Source organism: Heteronotia binoei, chromosome 6, assembly GCF_032191835.1.
Source record: "Heteronotia binoei isolate CCM8104 ecotype False Entrance Well chromosome 6, APGP_CSIRO_Hbin_v1, whole genome shotgun sequence".
NCBI lineage: Eukaryota > Metazoa > Chordata > Lepidosauria > Squamata > Gekkonidae > Heteronotia > Heteronotia binoei.
Genome location: NC_083228.1, coordinates 21201554 through 21223820, shown reverse-complemented (window position 1 = coordinate 21223820; position 22267 = coordinate 21201554). Strand labels below are relative to the sequence as shown.

The following is a 22267-nucleotide window of genomic DNA, read 5'->3' as shown; positions in this document are numbered from 1 at the left end:
ACTGCGGAGCTAGGAGTTGGTGCGCCGCTCTCCCGTGGCAAGCAGAAACCACTTGTAAGAGGATCTTGGTTGCAGCGGGAAAGTGGCACTCCAACTCGCAGCTCCATGGCAGCTTGTGTGAAAACCGAAAGAAGCACCGGGAGCAAAAGGGCTCTCCACCCGGAAGAAGCGTAGTGCGAAATCAGTCACAGTCTTTCCTGAAAGATTGTGCTCAAAGTGATTTAGGTCCTTGTGTGGATTTTCAGATGCTCCCTACCTCTATCTAGCACCATTTCCCTCCCCACACCTTGACTTCTGCCATTCCTCCCACTGACAGATTTTTCCCAGCTTTAAAAAAAAAAAAATGGTGGTAGATACATTGGTATGGCATCATGATATCATAGTGATATCTAGTACACTTACTACCATTGTTTAAAGTTGACAAGAAGCCCACCAGTAGCCATGTGTGGTGGTGGGCAAGAGAGCATACCACAGATAATCACCCCATGTTGACCCTTCTTCTGCTGCTGTGAGAACACAATGGGGAATCACCTTTATGAGAAAGCAACCTACAATATCCAAAGTCAGGGCTTTTTTTGTAGCAGGAACTCCTTTGCATATTAGGCCACACACCCCTAATGTAGCCAATCCTCCAAGAGCTTACAGTAGGCCCTGTAAGAAGAGCTCTGTAAGCTCTTGGAGGATTGGTTATATCAGGGGGTGTGGCCTAATATTTATTTATTTACTGACTTACCTTAAATTTCTATCGCGCCCTCTCTGCGAGCGGACTTAGGGCAGCTAACAACATTTTCATTTACCATTTAAAAACCAATAAAATACAGTTACAATTTTAAGACCATTATGTGGTGCTGTACCACGTCAGTATAAGCAAGTTCTTCTTTTCTGATGCTGATCATGTGGTATCGTAGCTCTATAATGATGTGGGGCGGCAGTCCTCTCCCGGTTAGATATTGAAGGCCTGTTGGAACAGTTCAGTTTTGCAGGCCCTGCGGAAAGTAGAGAGATCCCGCAGGGCCCTTATGGCCTCCGGGAGAGCATTCCACATTTCTGGTGCTGCCATCGAGAAGGTCCTAGCCCGTGCAGAGCATAGCTTAGCTTTCTTTGGTCCAGGGACGGGCAGTAGATTTTGTGTCCCTGAATGCAAAGGAGTTCCTGCTACAAAAAAAGCCCTGTCCAAAGTTGCTCTGTTCGTCAACATTCCATGATTGACTCTTCTCACTCACCGGCTAGAATGGTGTTATCTGGCTTAATTGTATCAGGCATTCACCACACAGTCGGGAGCATACTTTCACAGCCAGGTGAGATTTTCAAGGAAGCTAATTTCTCTGCTTTTTCCGAACTCTTATGGATTACAGTTTACGTGCATACAGCCCTGTCCGCTAGGCATGAAAATGACACACACACACACCCCCCTTTGGATCAACACCTGCTGATTGTTGCTTGTTTGATAGGATGGCTTCACCCCGTTGGCAGTAGCCCTTCAGCAGGGCCACGACCAGGTGGTTTCCTTGTTGCTTGAAAATGACACCAAGGGGAAAGTCCGGCTTCCTGCTCTTCACATTGCTGCACGCAAGGATGACACAAAGGCAGCTGCCCTGCTGCTGCAGAACGACCACAATGCAGATGTGGAGTCCAAGGTTAGTTGCGAAAAAAAATAAACTAACTGGGAGATGGATATAGGATCTCTGCAACTCTTTGCTAGCAAATGGAGTGGTTTACAGAAGATAGTCCGAGTCTCTTTCAGGTCTCACTGCTATAGTTTAATTTAGCGTTGTTTTAGGTCAGCCTGTGTCCTTCAAGTGCCAAGCTTAGCCCACCAGTCATGGATTGCAGTTCCAGGCATTTGACAATCTCCCCTTCTTTAGTTTTCCAGTTGTTAGAAGGCAGGAAAATTTGGAGGTTCGTCATCATGCCTGTGGTGATCTGCCATCGATGGGAGGGAAAGGGAGGCTGCATTCAACATTCAAGTTGTGCAGAGGTGTTTTAGGATTTATAACTTGTGGAAAAGCATGACGGCAGCTGGAAATGGAAACAAAAAAGGATCCGCAAATGATTCGCTTTTTGAAGCGAGCGCCAGCGGCATGCATCGAACCATCCGCAAAATTTGCGGAATGAGACTTCCCCTTTTCCTCCTTTGCTGCTGATCCCTCCCCCACAAAAAAAATGTATTTGGAGGAATTAGCAGACATTCAAGAAAAGTGTAGAGAGCAAAACAAAGGGCCTGCAGTGGTGAGGGAAGAATTAGTGAAAATCTCAAACCCCTCTTGTGAAAGCAGAAAAGCTGTTTTGTTGGCAGAAGAAGAAGAAGATGATATTGGATTTATATCCCGCCCTCCACTCCGAAAAGTCTCAGAGCGGCTCACAATCTCCTTTACCTTCCTCCCCCACAACAGACACCCTGTGAGGTGGGTGAGGCTGAGAGGGCTCTCACAGCAGCTGCCCTTTCAAGGACAGAGCCTCAGAGTGCCCTACAATCTCCTTTCCCTTCCTCCCCCACAACAGACACCCTGTGAGGTGGGTGGGGCTGGAGAGGGCTCTCACAGCAGCTGTCCTTACAAGGACAACCTCTGCCAGAGCTATGGCTGACCCAAGGCCATTCCAGCAGGTGCAGTTGGAGGAGTGGGGAATCAAACCTGGTTCTCCCAGATAAGAGTCTGCACACTTAACCACTACACCAAACTGGCTCTCCAGTTTAGAAATTAAGTGTAGAATATGCCATTGAGATGTATCTTACCACTCCAGTGAGGAAAACTGGAAGACTTCCTCCAGTCTATGGAGGAACTTCCTTAGGCCACTGAAATGGGAGGAAGTCTTCCAAGGCTGAAAGAACTGTCACTGTCCTACAGTTGGCTACATGCAAACATCAGCAACCAAAATCAAGGAAACAACAACAGATCCGTGTTCTCTTGCATTCTGTGTTTTGTTCACAATAGAATGTAACAGCTGCAACTCTGAAACTGGTATTTTTAATATATATATATGTATGATCTCTGTAGCAAAGATGCAGCAGATACATTTCATTTTACCTCCCAAAAGGTAGGCATAAAGGCTGCAATGAAATGAGAGATTTCTTGGAACTGGTTTTATTTTCCCATGGGAAAATGAGGAAAACTCATTTCCCAATTCATGTTTGAACAACAACAGCAAAAAGCCCCTCCCAGCTTGCCATTCGGCCTCCGTTCAGCCTCACATTCCTTCTGTGCCTCTATTTGTGCCATCCTCGTAGCTTCCGAACGGCGCTCACAAAGCTTTCTGCATCCATTATCACCGGTCGAGAACTAACTGCTCATTTTTTCCCCCTTTTTTGCTTCCAAATGTGTAAACCCTAGATGATGGTGAATAGAACGACCGAGGTATATCTAAATATATATATATGTACATATATATATCTGCATCATCACTCTTCCACAAACGTAGAGCCGCTGCATTGTTCCTTCCTTCTCTGCATTGCCTTTTCTTAGAGGCCTTTAGAGACCCGCTTTAGAGTCCAGAACGTAGCATGTGCTGGAGGAGAACGTAGTTTTAGTTCCCAGGGCTTTCTGCAGCTGGAACAGGTGTTTTCAAAAAGCGTGCCAGTATGCTTCCTTTGGGGAAATGGATTGTGTCCGCAGAAAAGTTGCCTTTTGCCTAAGAGGAAAGCGTCCAGGCTTCCAATGCGGTAATCCTTGTTTTATCGACTGTGTGAAGAGCTGCAGACATCCCTGACTCACTTCTGCATCCAGGACTTGTTTCCTGTAGGCTCCTGCATGACACTTTCCAGTCAGTGTCAGCAAAGGGAATGTGACTGTTTTGTTTTTGTTTTCCTTCAAGCGACACATGAATGTGTGAACTCTCTCCAAACTGGAGCAGTGACAGCTAGCATGGCTAAAGGGGCTTGCTGAGGACTTTAGAAATGTGTCCAATTCCCTCTCAGGTTCCACACATCACAGGGACTGATTGAATTGCTGCATGATTTTTTTTTTTTTTAGCATTTTTCAAGCTAGGAACTTAAATGGCTTAAGTATGAAAATGGCAGCACAGTCTTAAGTGGAGTTGTGCCCTTTCAAGGCCAATCACGCCTATGGGGTTTGAGCACTATAACTCTACTTTGGTTTGCACTGCAGGTCACTGAAATGACATGGCTGGGTAGACACGTTCTACTTAAGAGTCGAGGTGTTGCAACGTTAGCCCAATCTGATTGCTCACTATGGGAGATCAAGCTTTTTATCTTTTGTAGACGGAAACCTATTTTTTATAGAACCCATCACATGTAAAATGGACTTTGATGTTGTTTTAATTTGCATCTTATTTGAATTTATGAAATCATTCATCAATTAATATCAAATGACTTCATTTGAACTCCTGCAAGGAAGCTCTAAGACATACTTAACTTGCAAGGATAATAAAATACTCATCATAAGTAGACATTTCCAATGAGAAATCGATGTATCCCATTAAATAATTGGTAGCCTTTTCACTTTATTAATTTTTTTTTTGGTGAGGGATTTATCTTCTTCCAGTTCTCTCGGAATAGGCACGGTAATATCTTACCTTTCTGCTTAGAATATTTTTATTTGCAGTCTTCAGGTGTCGTAAAGGTGCACAGTGACTGAAAAAGTAGAATAGAATGGATGATTGCTTTGGATCCTATTCTGCTTCCTAGCATCAATTTGTGCTGCTGGATGAGTATTTTTGGAACTAGAAGACATTTTTAAAAATAATTTATGTTTTGCTCTCTCTGTGTGCGCTTATTTCTCTTCTTTCAGAGCGGCTTCACTCCTCTCCACATAGCTGCCCACTATGGAAACATTAATGTGGCTACGCTACTTTTAAATCGTGGTGCTGCCGTGGACTTTACTGCAAGGGTAAGTACAGTTTGTTAGGATGGTGCCACTTCTCAGCGGGAAGGTCTCTTCAAACAGGACTTCTAAAGGACTTCTGAAGTCAACTGAATGCTGAACCATGGTTGCCATGCTTTAATCCTGGCTAGAATCTCAAGTATACAATGAAATTATATTTAATTCGTTGAACAAAGCCTTGTCTCTGGAGGTTATGTAGTACCATCAGTGCCTCCAAGAGCCACCAAGAATCCCAGACAAAAATTGTATTTGCTCCCCCTTCACCCTGGTCCGGACAAATATCATAACAAAAAAAATCACTTGTTTTTCTGTTACTGTGAATAGAATAGAATAGAATAGAACAGAACAGAACAGAACAGAACAGAACAGAACAGAACAGAACAGAATAGAATAGAATAGAAAATTTGTCCATTAGATAGGAACCATTGAAGGGAAAGAGAGAGAATTATTAAAGAATAGATTTTACGTATGATTTATCCATTGGGTAAGAACCGTTCTAATTATGATTTACTGATTATTTACACCAGGGGTGTAACTCCTCTCCTGAAAGTGCTATATATACAAGAGGTAACTAATTTGTATGGAAATGTAAGATATCCCACTGTTATGGCATCCCTTTTGCATATGGTTAAATACATTTATTGGGGCTTTTGATTCCCCAGTAAATCAGTTGCTTTCACTTCTAGGAATAAATTACTTTTATTTTGAGTAAAAAATAATATCGTTAATTGGGTTTGTCTGTGTTATTTATAAAGTTTACATCTCCAATTCCTAGCATTAAATTTTATAGCACATATGTCCTGGCCTGACAAAGTAACATTTATGTCAGATCTGACCCTCACAACAGAAGAGTTTGACAGTACTGATTTACACAGTGCATGCTGCAGTGAGATATAGTGCAAAGCAAACAAAAACAAGAATATGCAGAATCAGGAACAATCTCCTGGGGAGAACATTGATGTACACTGTCAATTAAATATAGGTGAGACACAAGTCACCTGGGAATAAGCCCCGTTGAATTCAGTGAGACATCACTCTCTCTCAAAAAATCCTAAACAGCAAAAATACTTTGAAAATGTTCCTACTAATCTGAAACAAAAAAAATGCAATTAATTCCCAGAGTGGTCCAATCCATGCAGAGAAAGCAGTGGGATTACTGAACAATATTTTAGAAACCCACTGTGAAAATGGGAATAGGGTAACTCCATGCCTTGTAACTTCCATGAAAATAAAACAAAAGGCTTCTTGGATCACACCACAGGTTTCTTTAGTCCAATGTCTTCTTTCCCATACTAGCCTGTCAGATGCTTCTGAGAATCTCATTCAGTGGGGAATAAAGGCAGCCTCCACTCCAAAAATTGTCCCCTCCCAATTGTCATTCAGTATGGAGGTTCTTTTTAGTCGTCATAGCTAATCTCCACTCATGGACCTTTCCACCTCCATGACTCTAATCCTCTTTTAAAGTCTTCTAAACCAGTGGATTTCGCCTTATAATGTATCCAAGGTGTAGAATTTAGGGAGAGGGAGCTTGAAACAAGAATTCAGGGTATCTCAGTATAGAATCCTGGTTTCTTTTTAGGCGTAGATTACACATTGCACTGGCCATTACTGCCAGAAATGGGGCACTAAGATAGGACAGGTGGCTAAAGATGACAATTCCTGCTCTTTGTGTGCACGTCACTGTATAACAAACTGGATCCTGCTAGTTTTTCCACCTGATCTCACCTGCTTCCCTTATAGTGCCTGGCTTTTGTCCATGTAGGTCCCATATTGTAGGCTATTTGGGGCTCAAAGGAAGTCTCTTCGCTCCCAATTTTGCCACTGAATAAGCTGGTAGGGTCCAAGCCACTATTTAGGTGATTTACGGCATACAATATTGCCGCTCGAAATAGCATATACATGTCTCTGTTGTTTAACAGATAGCAGCCCTTGGATGGGTTTTTTTAAAAAGTTTTGGTTCTTCTCAGGGCTTTTTTTGTAGCAGGAACTCCTTTGCATATTAGGCTGCACCTCCTTGATGTAGCCAATCCTCCTGGAGCTTAGAGTAGGCCCTGTACCAAGACCCCTGTAAGCTCTTGGAGAATTGGCTACATCAAGGGGTTGTGGCCTAATATGCAGAGGAGTTCCTGTTACAAAAAAGTGCCCTGGTTCTTCTGATTCTAATCCACTACAGACCTGAGGAGGAAAGCATTTGGCAGGTGTGTGCCCCAACAGCTCAAAAGCCAAAAGTAAGATACTTCAGCCAGCACAGAAGTAGTTTCTCATTCACTTAGCTTCCTGATTGTCAGGGAGCCTGATGCAATTCTTCCTGGTTCAGAACAGTCAGTCTTGCTGTTGGGCCAATGCCAGTGATTGAGAATCTGTGCATTGCCTCTTCCAGAAAACACTGTGCTGTACATATCAGGAGGATCTATGGGCAGCTTCTGGTTTCTGTGGCCCATAATGTGTGAAAAGGACCTTATGTTTTTCTTTTTGTTAAGAACATAAGAGAAGCCATGTTGGATCAGGCCAATGGCCCATCCAGTCCAACGCTCTGTGTCACAGAGTGGCCAAAAAACCCAGGTGCCATCAGGAGGTCCACCAGTGAGGCCAAGACACTAGAAGCCCTCCCACTGTCCCGCCCCCCAAAGCACCAAGGATGCAGAGCATCACTGCCTCAGACAGAGAGTTCCATCAGTACACTGTGGCTAATAGCCACTGATGGACCTCTGCTTCAGATGTTTATCCAAATGATGCTCCAAAATGATGGTGTTTTCAGGGTTCCTAGGATGTAGTCTGAAGATGTTCCCATCCTCTTTAAATCTGGTATCCAGTGCAAAAATGAAGTTGCTAGAACATAAGAAACACCTGGGCTTTTTTTTTTTTTTTTTTGCAGCAGGGACTCTATTGCATACTAGGCCACACACCCCAATGTAGCCCATCCTCCAAGAGCTTAAAAAGGTAAAGGTAGTCCCTTGTGCGAGCACCAGTCATTCCTGACTCTGGGGTGACATCGCATCACGTTTTCACGGCAGACTTTTTACGGGGTGGTTTGCCATTGCCTTCCCCAGACATCTACGCTTTCCTCCCAGCAAGCTGGGTACTCATTTTTCTGACCTCGGAAGGATGGAAGGCTGAGTCAATCTTGAGCCGGGTACCTGAACCCAGCTTCTGCTGGGATCGAACTCAGGTCGTGAGCAGAGAGCTTGGACTGCAGTGCTGCAGCTTCACCACTCTGCGCCACGGGGCTATTCTAAGAACTGGCAGGGCTCTTAGTACAGGGCCTACTGTAAGCTCCAGGAGGATTGGCTATATCAGGGGTGTGTGGCCTAATATGCAGATGATTTCCTGCTACAAAAAAAGCCCTGAGAACCACCGTGCTGGATCAGACCGGTGGTCCATGTAGTCCAGCATTCTGTTTCACACAGTGGCCAACCAGACTTCTTGGAGACCCAGAAAGTGCCGTTTAGCCCTGGTGTTGACAGGTCTATTGCCTCTGACTGTGGAGGAGCCCTTTCATCATAATGACAGGTATCCACTTCCCCTTTCATACTAGCAGGAATGTTCTTGCTTCAGATCAAACTGGGTCTCCGCTGAATCCATCTGTCTTTCAATACAGCTGCAGAAAAGAAGCCTAGTGGAGGTTTTTTTAATCGGTTTGGCTGCATAGCAAGATGCTAAACATGAGTCAGCAAATAAAGAGGTAGTGCAAACGCTTCTAGAAAACAAATGTGTTCTGCACTATAACAAGTTCCCTTAAAAGCTCAAATATCAGGACTGGCAGCCACAGAAAAAAAACGCTCTACCAAGCACCATGGTGCTTTTTTCAATCAGAGTCAGGGGTGGAATTCTAGCAGGAGCTCCTTTGCATATTAGGCCACACACCCCTGATGTAGCCAAAAAAGGCTCTTTTTTGTAAGCTCTTGGAGGATTGGCTACATCAGGGGTGTGTGGCCTAATATGCAAAGAAGCTCCTGCTAGAATTCCACCCCTGATCAGAGTAGCCAATTAAGGAGCAGCACTGGGTATAATATTAATGTCAGACCTGATACTGTCCCATGGCTTGGTGTTTTATGAGCTCGAGAGTCACGTATTCCCTTCTGCCTTGGCAAGCTGTGATTCCGTGAATCTTCAACACTTTCCATAGAGCACTGTTCCCTTCAAACTGGTGAACGCTGGGACTGGATCCCACAGACCTGTTCCTCCAGCAGTGGCATATCCCTCCAACTCAAGGAGACTTCCTCATTACTCCGATGGAAGAGTCTCTAATCCAGGGATGTTGCACACACACACGGAGAGGGGGGTGCTCCTTGCACTGGAGGAAAGCACCACTGCTAGCAACCACAGTTAGCGTTTGCCCTCCAAACTTGGATTGAAAACCAGTTTCAAACTCTGGTTTGCTGTCCTGATTTGCAGGACAGGTGCTGCCTATAGTTCGCTGATCCAGCTGCAGTGGCTTGCATTAAGCAAGAAACATAACTCTTTGAAGGGGTAGAATTCTAGCAGGGACGCCTTTGCATATTAGGCCACACACCCCTGATGTAGCCAATCCTCCAAGAGGTTACAGAAAAGAGCCTTGTAAGCTCTTGGAGGATTGACTACATAAGTGGTATGTGGCCTAATATGCAAAGGAGCTCCTCCTAGAATTCCACCCCGACTATTTTAACTGCTGGATTGCAACACAAACAGGTAAAGGTAGTATCCCTGTGCAACCACTGATTCGTTACTGACCCATGGGGTGATGTCACATCACAACATTTTTTTGGCAGACTTTTTTTCAGCATGGAAATAGGATAAGTCACAAGGCACCAAACTGTGGCTTGGCTCTATGTTGAGCCCATAATGGTTCCTCTCTAGTCTACAGTGCAAGGGATCAGGGAACCATTCATCAGCAAGAGTAGTTGCTATCCATTTGCAAATGGGTTAGAATTCTAGCAGGAGCTCCTTTGCATATTAGGCCACACCTCCCTGATGTAGCCAATCCTCCAAGAGCTTACAAGGCTCTTTTTTGAAAGCTCTCAGCTACATCGGGTGTGTGGCCTAATATGCAAAGGAGCTCCTGCTACAATTCCAGCCCTACATATGCACTACAACAATAATATGAATACTTCCCTCTTTACTCTGAACTTTGGAGAATCCAAATACTCAGTTTTTCACTGATTTCCACATCAACTCTGTAAGGCAGGCTGATACAATTAATCCCATATTACCGCGGGGGACTCAACCCAAACCATCATGCTAATTATTTTGAAGGATGTAAAGCCATAATGTTAATTGTTTTCAAGAATATTGTGCTGTTTTTGTTTTGTAGAGTGGTGGGCAAGATGCTGAATATTGATCTAACATTGCAAAATGGTGTCCTGCCCAATCAAGATAATGGATCTGTTGATTATTTATAGCACCATCAGTGTCTAGGGTGTTTTACAGGGCAATATAAGCCAAAAACACCCCGCTTCTAAAGAGCTTATTTATAACACTAATTTAGGAGAGAGAGGAAGAGGGGCCAGGGAGCATCTCTTTGCCTGGCATTTTCTGCCTCTAATAGCTGTGACTTCATAATGCCCTTAAGCAGGGGTGGAGTTCTAGCAGGAGCTCCTTTGCATATTAGGCCACACACCCCTGATGTAGCCGATCCTCCAAGAGCTTACAAGGTTCTTTTTTGTAAGCTCTTGGAGGATTGGCTACATCAGGGGTGTGTGGCCTAATATGCAAAGGAGCTCCTGCTAGAACTCCACCCCTGCCCTTGAGTGAGTGGAGAAATGGGATCTCCATCCTTGCCTCTTCTGACAGCACCGTGTGACCTTGGGAGTACTTAGTTTCATTTTTATCTGATGCAAGGGAGGTGAATATCCATTGCCAAACGGTAGGCAGGTCATGGCTTGTGACACCCTTATTATCCATCAAGTACAAGGCAGCCTGACTCACTGTTGCAAGCATGGCTTATGACATTGGCGTGGATCTGATTTGGAGGAAATGCTTGTCGAGCAGCAGCACGCTCCCTTGTCTGGGATTGTGCCTGGTTCCAAGGCATTTGCTGCATCCTTAATACTGCCAAGCAGAGAACAGATGTCTCCCCGTTCACACTTATCCGGCCCAGCTCATTCATCAGGACTTCACTTTTTCTCCTGCTGGCTATGTGACGCCTCTCCGGAGCATCACCGAGGAGCATCGAAACTGTTATTGTCATCACCGTTTGGGCCAAATTAAAATGCTTTCCATTTTAATTTGTGTAATTATTTTTGTTTGCCATCAAGGCGATTCGGCAAGATGCATTGCCCCTTCTGCTACATCTTGGATCTTCGCGCATGAGCGAGTCCGTTATATAATTGCCCTGAATGTTCAGCACATTTGCATATGGTTGCGCGGCTTAAACAGAATCCCGAGTTGATGAAGATTTGTTGCGCAAACTTGCGGTCTGCAAACAGCCTCTCATCAGAGGGGCCTTTCTGTGTGGCCACGGGAAGCGGCCATGTCGGTTGTCGGATTTGTTAGCCATGACAAGTGAGAGAGTGGGAAACCCATGGGGCTCAAGTCTCTTGTGAGGTTTTCTTGCACAAGCACTCTTGAAACGAATGGGAACTGTACAAGAACATAGTGATTCCCTGGCATTTATTTTAATGACACTTAGGTAGGAGAATTCTCCTGGATTTCATCCCATGCCAATTAGCATGTGTAGGCAGCCATTTTGATTTCCCACCTCAGGCACTTGGGTTGGCTTTATCCTTCCATACACACACACACACACCCTGACCTGGATAGCCCAGGGAAGCCCAGTCTTGTCAGATCTTGGAAGCTAAGTACAATCGACTCTGGAAAGTACTTGGATGGGAGACCTTCTTGGAATACCAGAGCTGGGAGGTGGGAGCAGGTTTTATTCAACCCCCTCTCTGAATATCCTCCAGACCCCCAGTAGGGGTCAGTCACCAGAAGTTGCCATGATTTTCAGGTGCACACACACACAAACACATTCACGCAAACATGCACATAAAAATACAACACCCCCCCCCAAAAAGATACACACACACAATTTCATATTGCCAGAAGTTTAAGGGAATTGGTTGCTGTGTTTAAAACAATGCAGCCAGTCTTTGAACTGATAGATAATTTTGATTTGTATTCTTATACTGTTTTATGAGGAGCAAAAACAGAATACGTGGAGTCTCTATTGCCTAAATGATGGGAATGTCTCATTATGTTCAATTTTAAGGACCCAGGATTTTGTCAGATCTGTTAAGGCACTGATTACTCAGTCTTGAATGCTCCAACCCTAACACTTCCTAATTATGAGCTGTTATTCCCTTCTGAAGTTAGCTGAATGGACAGTAGCTGGTTTTGTCTTATGGTTGTGTAGCTTTGTTCTTGTGGAGCTAACAACTGGTTGGCAGTATGAGGCAGGTGGCCCTTCCCAGATAGCATTCTCCATGCTTACCAAGATCTCATGTGAGAGACAGAAAGCTAAGTTCGCAAATTATAGACAAACAAGAATTTTTAGTGAAGTTGTGAAAGAATAAGAGGTATTATTGTCTCCTCGTTTTTTTTGGTCCTATGATCACGGTGATCTAACAGGTTATGCAGGTTTTTCTTGTACTCACCTGCAAAAGAACATTATATTCAGTTGCCAGTGCAAGACTGAAATCCACTTGGAAGCTTGCAAATCATTAGGCAAATCAGGGCCTCGCAGTCTAAGACAGCAATCCTAAACAAGTCAGAATTGTATTCAAGTCTGTTCAACAGGGCTGACTCCCAAGAATGTATTCTTTGGATTTCACAGTAGGCTGCTTTGCGGAGTAGTAAGGGTGGGGCAGGGAATAAGGACATACTGCAAACTCTTTGAGAAAATGAGGTTCTCCGGGGCAACAAATGAATTTACTTGCTTAATTGGGTTTGAACCCAGGCTCTAATCACTGTACGCACTGTGCCATATCTGCATTGTAGAAGGGGCTACGGAGAAGAAGCTAGGTCAAACTTGGATCGTGGAAAGCAAAACCAGGAAACAGATTTAGTCTACATGAAGGATAATTGGGTGTTGGAATTCAGTTGTCTTTTCTTTTTTTTGTCTCGCACAGAACGATATCACTCCATTACATGTAGCATCGAAGCGAGGGAATACCAACATGGTTAAACTGCTACTTGATAGAGGAGGGAAAATCGACGCCAAAACAAGGGTAAGATTGTCTATGAGCTACCATAGCATACTACAGTGTATGATACACATCTGGACAATACATATGGCCAGAGGATCATCCACTGAAGTGAATTGTGTTTGTGTGTGTGTTGAATCTGTGTCATTTTTCCTTTTGAATTATAAGGGTTCCTCAAGCTCACCTGTAAACAAGACTTCATTATGCAAGTTTGTGATTAACTGGTGCTTTGGTTCTGAGCAGGAAAGAGAGGTCCTTTCTATACTGCAAGGGGTGAACTCCTCTGGTCACTTTCAGAATGGCCAGCCCTTGCGCTAAAGAAGATGGGTTATTGTGGGGGCCTCAAGTCAATCAAGTGGGATAGGGCTGTGTCTCGGTGGTAGAGCATCTGCTTGGAATGCAGAAGGTCCCAGGTTCAGTCCCCAGCATCTCAGGTTAAAGGATCTAGCAGTAGGTGGTGTGAAAGACCTCTGCCTGAGTCCCTGGAGAGCTGCTGCCAGTCTGAGTAGTCAGTATTGATTTTGATGGACCAAGGGGCTGATTCAGTATAAAGCAGTTTCATGTGATTGATTTATTTTTCTCCACTCTGAATAAGAACATAAGAGAAGCCATGTTGGATCAGGCCAATGGCCCATCCAGTTCAACACTCTGTATCACACAGTGGCCAAAAATTTATATATACATATATATATATATATATATATATACACACACACACACATGTATATACACACTGTGGCTAATAGCCACTGATGGACCTCTGCTCCATATTTTTATCTAACCCCCTCTTGAAGCTGGCTATGCTTGTAGCCACCACCACCTCCTGTGGCAGTGAATTCCACATGTTAATCACCCTTTGGGTGAAGAAGTACCTCCTTTTATCCATTCTAACCGACTGCTCAGCAATTTCATTGAATGCCCACGAATAATGCATTGTCCTCTGGTCAGGATATCCTGTCTTGTCCAAAGTGCAGAGAAAACTTTTGCTGAACTGAAATCACTATGAATAACTTCCCTCACATAGCTACTTTGGACCCTGACTTCTAATAGCCTTTTTCCTGTTCCTGTTCCAACATCACATGTGTGATAGCTAAGTCTAAAAAACTGTACCTTTCTCTTCTGCGCTGGGTGTAGATGTCCCTTGAAGCAAGCCAAGTACAGCCTGGCTTTGGCACCCCAAAGCACAAAATTGGTTTTACAACTTATTCAAGGGCTTATTTTATGACCTATGAAGGAACCACTTGTTGTAGTACATGGCAGCTGGAGTTAGGACCTGATGCATTAGATTAGGGGTGGCCACACTGTGGCTCTTTCACACATATTGTGTGGCTCTCAAAGCCCCCACTGCCCCATTGGCCATCTTGGAGAAGTCATTTGTCTCTTTAAATCCCTTCTCTCAGCGAAGCCAGCTGGTGGCTTGAAGAATGCATTTAAAGTTGCTTTCTTTCTACCTCTCTCTCCCAACTATTTGCCTCCCTCCCTCCAACATCTGACTTTCATGTCTTGCGGCTCTCAGACATCTGACATTGATTCTGTGTGGCTCTTAGGTTAAGCAAGTTTGGCCACCCCTGCATTAGATGATACATGGAGTCCGTCGTTCTGTTTTCCATGCAGCTGTGCAGAAAAGTCTATCAAGGGCAAATTTCAGTGTTCGGTTTATAAGAACATTCTGTGTGAAAATTCTGCTGTTGCTTCATGCAATTCTGCTCTTGCCTCTGGTCGTCCTCTCCTTTCTTTCTCAGTTCCCCAGAATGGATTTTAGCAAATAAAAACACAACTAGCGAAGTTGATCAAATGAGCTCATCTCAGTTTGTCTGCCTGTTAATGTGCATGCCAATAGGAATTGGTTTGTGGCAAACAGTGCGCGCCTTTTGCCCAGGATTAGTGGTAAATGCTTGTAATCTTTAATTTGCTGCGTTGCAGCTGAGGGAAAGGCTGGCTCTGGAATATCCAGGAAAACATCCTGCTTGTACAGTTTTGTGATGTCTCAGAGCAGCTCCTGTTCTTCAGTGACTGCAGTGGAATACCCCATAGACAGGTTACTCCCTGACCCAAGGAACCAAGAGGGTCAGGATCCCTCTCCCCCGCCCCTCAATTTTGTAGCTCCCCAGGATCTCCCAAACTGTGGGGTCTCCAGCCTTTGGGCTAGGAACTTCCCCAGTCATTCCCAGCAGAACATCAGTGGTTGCAACTTTAAAGCAGATGCCTAAATGCGGGCGTCTATTCTTGATCTGGTTGGCCTCCCCTGTCAGCACTCTCACCTGTGCTATAAAATGGAGTAATATTTGCCATCTCCATGGGATAACATCTTATCATGATGTGAGACAGCCAGGCTGGGCAATGTGTGATGATATGGACAATTTTCGGAGTGCTGTTGAGTTGTCTGTTTATAAAATGCTTTACTGTATTTTATTGTTTTATCATGTGTTGTGCTCCGCCCTGAGCCCTACGGGGAATGGGCAGAATAGAAATATACTAAAATAAATACATAAAATAAAAGTGTTAATTTCACCTTTAAAGCCCAGCCTGGGAGGTGGAATAAGGTTAAGCTGAGCCTCATAGGAAAGTAGCAGAACAAAGAAGGAGTTTGCTTGAGGGTAGGGTGAAAAATAGAGGAGTTTGATTGGTCAGAGCCGCTGCAGAACATGGAGGATTATGGGTGCAGCTGTGCAGAATCTGAAGTTTACTGGCTTTCCAACCACAATGCTGGTTCCCTGGCGGAACTTTTTTTTTTTTTAAATCAGATCAAGAAAACTGCAGGCTTTTCAAACAGCCCTAATATTGGTGGCTGAATAGCCTTGGGTAGCCTGATCTCATCAGGTCTTGATGGGAGAACAAAACCACCAAGGAAAATGGGATGCTACGCAGACACAGGCAATGGCAAACCGCCTCTGCTTATCTCTTGCTTTGAAAACACCCTGGTCTGAGAGCCAGCTTGGTATAGCAGTTAAATTGCATGGGCTCTCATCTAGGAGAACCGGGCTTGATTCCTCGCTCTCCATATGCAACTGCTGGAGGGACCTTGAGTCAGTCATAACTCCCTCAGAGCTGTTCTCTCAAGAGCAGTTCTCTCAGAGCTCTCTCAGCCCCACCTACCTCACAGGCAGTGTTCCCTCTAAGCTGAGTTAGTGTGAACCAGCTCACAGATTTTTAGCCTGCTCACAGATTTTTGTCTTAGCTCAGGAAGGGTGACCCCAGAGCACAATACTTTATGCTGTGGCTCACAACTTTAATGCCAGTAGCTCACAAAATAGAATTTTCACTCACAAGACTCTGCAGCTTAGAGGGAATATTGCTCACAGGGTGTCTGTTGTGAGGGGGGAGGGTAAGGAAATTGTAAGCTGCTCTGTTGGGAGGGGAAGGGGAAAGGAGATTGTAAGCCACTCTGAGTCTCCTTTGGATGTTGAAGGGCAGGGTATAAATCCAATATCCTCCTTCTCCTCTTCTTCTCCTCCTCCTCCTCCTTCTTCTTCCTGGGGTCAATTGTGACTTGATGGTACACAATTATTATCAATATTTGAATCTGAAAGTTAAACCAGTAGCATCATGAGCAGCAATGATGATGGAGAAGGTAAGAAACAAGAAAAGCAGAAAACTTGATTAACGTTAGGATTTGCTCTTTTGTTGTCGGGTCAGTTTGATTTCGCCGTCTGAACAAAAACAAACAATTAAATGGGAAGTGACCAAGGCAATAAATCATGGCGTATGGCAGGATTGAGTTTCAAAAGAGCCAGCAGCATCTCTTTGGATACAAAGGAATGCAACCCAAGAAACAGCAGTGGGATTTGTACCATGCCTATTACTCAAGTTCTAAATTTAAACAGAATTCCTATTGCTGCCCTTCTGACCTCACACATCATACCCCCCCAAGAAGCCAAGATAAAGTAGGCAGATACAGATAATTGTGTCTCAGCATGCTTAGAGAGTCCTTCATCTGCAGGTTGTCATAATTATTTGCAAAGGTTTTCTCTGAGCCTTTGCAGGATGATCGTATCAGTGGATGGATGCTCCCGAATACATGGAATTTATTTTGCGTCCTCCATGTTCTCCTGCTTTATGTCTGACCGGAAAACAAACACATTGGAGACATTTTATTTCAGATATGACATGGCTTTGAGCAGGGGTGGAATTCTAGCAGGAGCCGCTTTGCATATTAGGCCACACACCCCTGATGTAGCCAATCCTCCAAGAGCTTACATGGCTCTTTTTTTGTAAACTCTTGGAGGATTGGCTACATCCAGGGTGTGTGGCCTAATATGCAAAGGAGCTCCTGCTAGAATCCCACCCCTGGCTTTGAGAAAGATGCAGCAGACATTTTTAATCTTCCTCCTCTCCCCTCCTTCTGCTGGGGTGTCCTGTTAAGTCACAGCTGACTTATGGCGACCCCATTGGGTTTTCAAGGCAAGAGATGAACAGAGGAAGTGCACCATTGCCTACCTCTGTGTAGCAACCCTTGGTGGTCCCCCATCCAAATACTGACCAGTGTCAACCCTGCTTAGCTTCTGAAATCTGATGAGATGGGATTAGCCAGGGCCAACCAGGTCAGACCTGCCACTTCTATAACTGTTCGAAACCAATACTTTCCTCCCTACCTTATCTGTAATGCTCTGGTCGGTTCTGGAACCTTAGTCATTTTATTTCTGATAGAGAAGCACTGATGTTGAAGGGGGTGCATCAATATTTGCTTGCCACCCTTAATGACTCTTAGAGGTGAGGCAAGTAGGAAGAAATCTGTAGTCCGACTGTCTGTTTTGGGGAGCCAGATTAGAGTGGGAAATCCTCACCCACTGAGACAATTCCTTTGCTCTTTCAGGCAGAGGTGCTGCCATTCTGCCTCCTGTGCAGACTTCTGAAGGCCTTAACACCATTTCAAGCCAGTTTGGTGTAGTGGTTAAGTGCACGGACTCTTATCAGGGAGAACCAGGTTTGATTCCCCACTCCTCCACTTGCACCTGCTGGAATGGCCTTGGGTCAGCCATAGTTTCACGGGAGTTGTCCTTGAAAGGGCAGCTGCTGTAAGAGCTCTCTCAGCCGCATCTACCTCACAGGGTGTCTGTTGTGGGGGAGGAAGATAAAGGAGATTGTGAGCCACTCTGATTCAGGGTGGAGGGTGGAATATAAATCCAATGTCTTCTTCTTCCAATGTCTTCTTAATACACGTTTTAATGGTGCGTGATGGTAGGCAGAATCATACCCTTGGATAGCCTAGTAAAGCTTTCCCCACTGCTGAGCAGAATCTGTGTGTGTGTGTGCCTGTGTCGTTCATCTCTGTGTTGTGTTGCCTGCTTGCTATGGCAGAGAGGGGGCGGACATAGTCTTCAAATGGAAAAAAGGGGATATCGATATAAATTACTTGCGTGCCACTGCAGATAAGCTTTGAGGCGAGAGCTGAAGGTACTTCAGCTTGTATTAGTTATACTTGTATTAGCAATTCTGGTGGGTTCCAGCAACTGAAGTGACATATAGTTACTAGCAACAAGAAACTTAATGAGGAAAATAAACAGGGAAGCTTCAACTAAGAAAGAGTGGAAAATAGCTGGGTTTCAAGGGATCTTTAGGTATTCTGCTTCCTAATAAGAAGTAGGAATGCACCAGCTGCGAGTCCATCTTCCTAGGGACCTCCTGACAACTGGCAGGAGTCTGGGAGGCAGCGACATATGGGATGCCCTGGGCAACGGCATCGTGTCAGTTCTGGAGGTAAACCAGAAGTGACATCATTCCCCTCTAGGAATGTCCAGAAATGCTTTAGTAAAACCATAGAGTTTCTGGCAGTTCCTAGAGAGGAATGATGTCACGTCTCGGTTTTTTCCCCTGCAGGTGACATCACACCGTGGGCCTGGTGGTAACTTTTTGTTTATTTGTCTCCTGCTACCGGTCCATTTGGACATCTTGCATCATAGTGGGAGGGCTAATAAACCTACCCCACGAAGTCAGTATTAAACAAAGTCTCTACCTGGAGCTTCGGTATGACGGCAGGGCTTCAAGAAATTATTTCCACCTGTTTCTACGATCCCTGCTGGTGTCTTCTCAGAGTTCACAGGCCTGTATTTGGATGCAGGGCTTTTTTTGCAGCAGGAACTTGTTTGCGTATTAGGCCACACACCCCAAATGTAGCTAATCCTCTTGGAGCTTAAAGTAGACCCTGTACTAAGAGCCCTGAAAGCTCTTGGAGGATTGGCTACATCAGGGGTGTGTGGCCTAATATGCAAACAAGTTCCTGCTACAAAAAAACCCCTATTTGATTGGTCTGATTCAGCAGGGTCCTTCTTATGTGCTTCTTCTTAATATTATTATTGGCCTGGGAACCAGCATTTGCCAATAAAGCCAGTTCTGATCTAAGGACACGTTGTGGTCAGATATTCAGTATTAATGAGAGAAGTCACATGATGTCTATTTCATAAAGAAAAACTTTGACTTGAAATTACTATGAAAACTAATAATCTACATGCATTTGATTATCAAAGCAATCAGCAATTCAATATACAAAATCAGACCATTACAGCACGATAATATCCTGTAAGAAATTTGAAAGTCCACTGAAGACAATGCTCCTAAGGAAGATGATATTCTTATGTCTGTATAATGCAAATTCAATATTCCAATAACCCCAGAACTGTAGACTTCCTCTTCTGGTTTCAAATTCTTTTGCCAGGAACGGGGTTATTTTAAAAATTCAAATATGCCAATGAAGACATAGACTTCAAAACACATTCTTAATGAGACTGTATATTGAATTGCTGATTGTTTTGATAATCAAATACATGCAAATTATTAGCGGTCGGTAGGGGTGGAATTCTAGCAGGAACTCCTTTGCATATCAGGCCACACACCCCTGATGTAGCCGATCCTCCAAAAGCTTACAAGGCTCTTTTTTGTAAGCTCTTGGAGGATCGGTTACATGAGGGGGTGTGGCCTAATATGCAAAGGAGCTCCTGCTAGAATTCCACCCCTGGTGGTCAGATATTCAGCTGATCTTACAGTGCCATCTTAAACAAAGTTTCAGCAGAAGGCCGTGAAAGTCAATTGAAAGGAGTGTGATTCTACTTAGAATGGCATGGGCTGGTTCCCAGAGGGTGTTTCCAGCAGAAGCAAAGCGTCAAGGTCCACCTCAGGCCTGTAGCCATGTGGGGGGAGGGGGCGGGGGGCACAGCTCCTCCATCAGCTCCTGGCTCTCGCAGCCCCCGATCTTCCTGCCGTTCTGGAGGTTGGCAGGCCTCTGAATAATGGCAGTCACCTGGCTCCCTGGGTCCTTCCAGCTCTCCCGAGTCGCCAGCCAGCCCAGCAGCCTGACATGGTGACACCGGCGGCGAGGTCCAGTCCAGCGTATCTCGCTCTCAGGTGCCTGAGCAAGCCAGCAGCATGGGGAAGACAGCGATGGCGGCAACTCTGATGGACAGCCGCCGCAGACTTACCCAGGGTGGGGACTACAAGTCCCATGGTGCCCTGCCACCCCCCACCACCACTGCCCTCTCCAGCCGCCAGGCTCTTTCAAGCCCGTCCCCCACCGCCGATCACTGATCAGCGGGAAGAGCCGCGATCTGGGAAGGGAAGTGGGGAGGTAGCACCGGAGGCGGTGGACGCTTTTTCAGGGCTACCTGGTCCTTCCTTTCACCACCACCCCAATGCTAAAGCTCCGGAGAGTCAGCGCTTGAAGGCCAGCAGAGGGGGGGGGGGCCTTGAAAGAGCCCCAGGAGGAGCTGGCGTTTCATGAGGTGGGAGGGATGAAAGGAGGGGGGGTGCCATGCAGACAGGGGTGGGGGCCATCAGAATGGCAGGGAGATTGGGGGGCCCCTCCATCCGAAATTTTTTTCCATGGGCCCCCCACCGAAACTTTTCTGGCTACAGGCCTAGTCCACCTTGTAATAAATTTTCACTGTACTGGATCCAGTCCCAGTGAGTGAGTTTAACAATTAGAGAGAGAGGCAACCCTGTTATTTCCAGCCAAAAAGATGTTCCCCCCAGTGTACCGTGACAGATTTAATGTGAGCACATGATGTCACTGTGCATCGAAAGACTCCGAGAAGCCCAGCTCTGGACTGCTTCGCAAGGAGATGATGGATGCTACGTGCACAAATAAGAGTGAATTGGCATCCAAATTGTACCTTATACAGATCTTGATTCTAGCTGCTGGAAGGCTGATGTTTGGGGAATTTTGTTTTCTCATTGTTATCAAAATGGATATCTGATTATTTCCTAGAGGAGGTTTGAATAGTCTTGAATGCTTTGTGCTTGATCCTTTGACACCCTAATTAGGTCCACTCAGAATCCTTGTTAGGTCTATTTTACAGTCACCATGTCCCCCTCGCCACTGACAGGGTAGAGATGCCAGATCTGGGTTGGGAACTCCTAGAGCAGGAGTGTCAAACATGTGGCCTGGGGGCCGAATTAGGCCTCTGGAAGACTCCTATCAGGCCCCTGTGCAACTGGCTGTCATCTGCTTCCTTCTCCCTCTCTCCTGCTTCCTTCTGCATCACAGCTTGCTTTGCCAAGCTTGCTCAATTGCATAGGAGTTACAGAGAAAAACCTCTATTTTCTCCATTGGCTGAGGCTCCTCCCTTGGGGAGGAAGGGGGGAGGGAGAGCTTGCTTTGTCAGGTGCTCTCATTGCACAGCAGAGCTACTGAGCCAAGCCTCTCTTTCTTCTTTTGGCTGAGGCTCCCTCCCCCTCCTGGTCCCCAGGGGAAGGAAGGAAAGAGCCAGAGCTTCCTTTGCCCAGTTCCCTGGATCAGCCAGGGGAGATATAAAGAAAGCATCTTTAAGACCAACAAGTGCTAATGTTTTAAGAATGTTTTATTTTAAGCTTTTTAAAAACCTTTGTGTTTGTCTGTGTCCTTTATAAAGTTGATATCTCTGCTACCTGGCATTACATTGTGTGACACACATGGCCTGGTCTGATAAGGTCTCATTTATGTCAGATCCAACCCGCATAACAAATGAGTTTGATACCCGTGTCCTAGAGATTTGGGATGGAGTCTGAGCAGAACAAGGACCTCAGTGGGATACAATGCCACAGAGTTCACCCTCCAAACCATCCATTTTCTGCAAGGGAACTGATCTCTGTAGTCTGGAGATGAGCTGTAATTCCTGGTAATCCCCAGGTGCTGGTGATCCCCAGGAGGAGGAGGAGGTGGAGAAGAAGAAGACATCAAATGTATAATTATTTCAGTGGCATCTCTCATGCTAGGATGGGAATCAACATTGTACTGTTGGGCAACAAAATAATAATAAATGGAAATTAAGTTTTGGGTTTTGGTTGTTCATATTGTTGAAAACACCATGAAAATGGATTCTAGATGGAAGGAAGATTTTT

The 22267-nt window shown here is 45.1% G+C and overlaps 1 protein-coding gene across 1 annotated transcript in view; it reads left to right on the top strand.

The window, feature by feature from the left end:
• The window catches only part of ANK3 (ankyrin 3), a 353466-nt gene that overhangs the window by 138597 nt on the left and 192602 nt on the right, over positions 1–22267 (top strand). Inside the window, 3 exon segments of the mRNA XM_060242643.1 lie at positions 1452–1637; positions 4746–4844; positions 12884–12982. Of these exon segments, the coding sequence (XP_060098626.1) occupies positions 1452–1637; positions 4746–4844; positions 12884–12982 (384 nt within the window).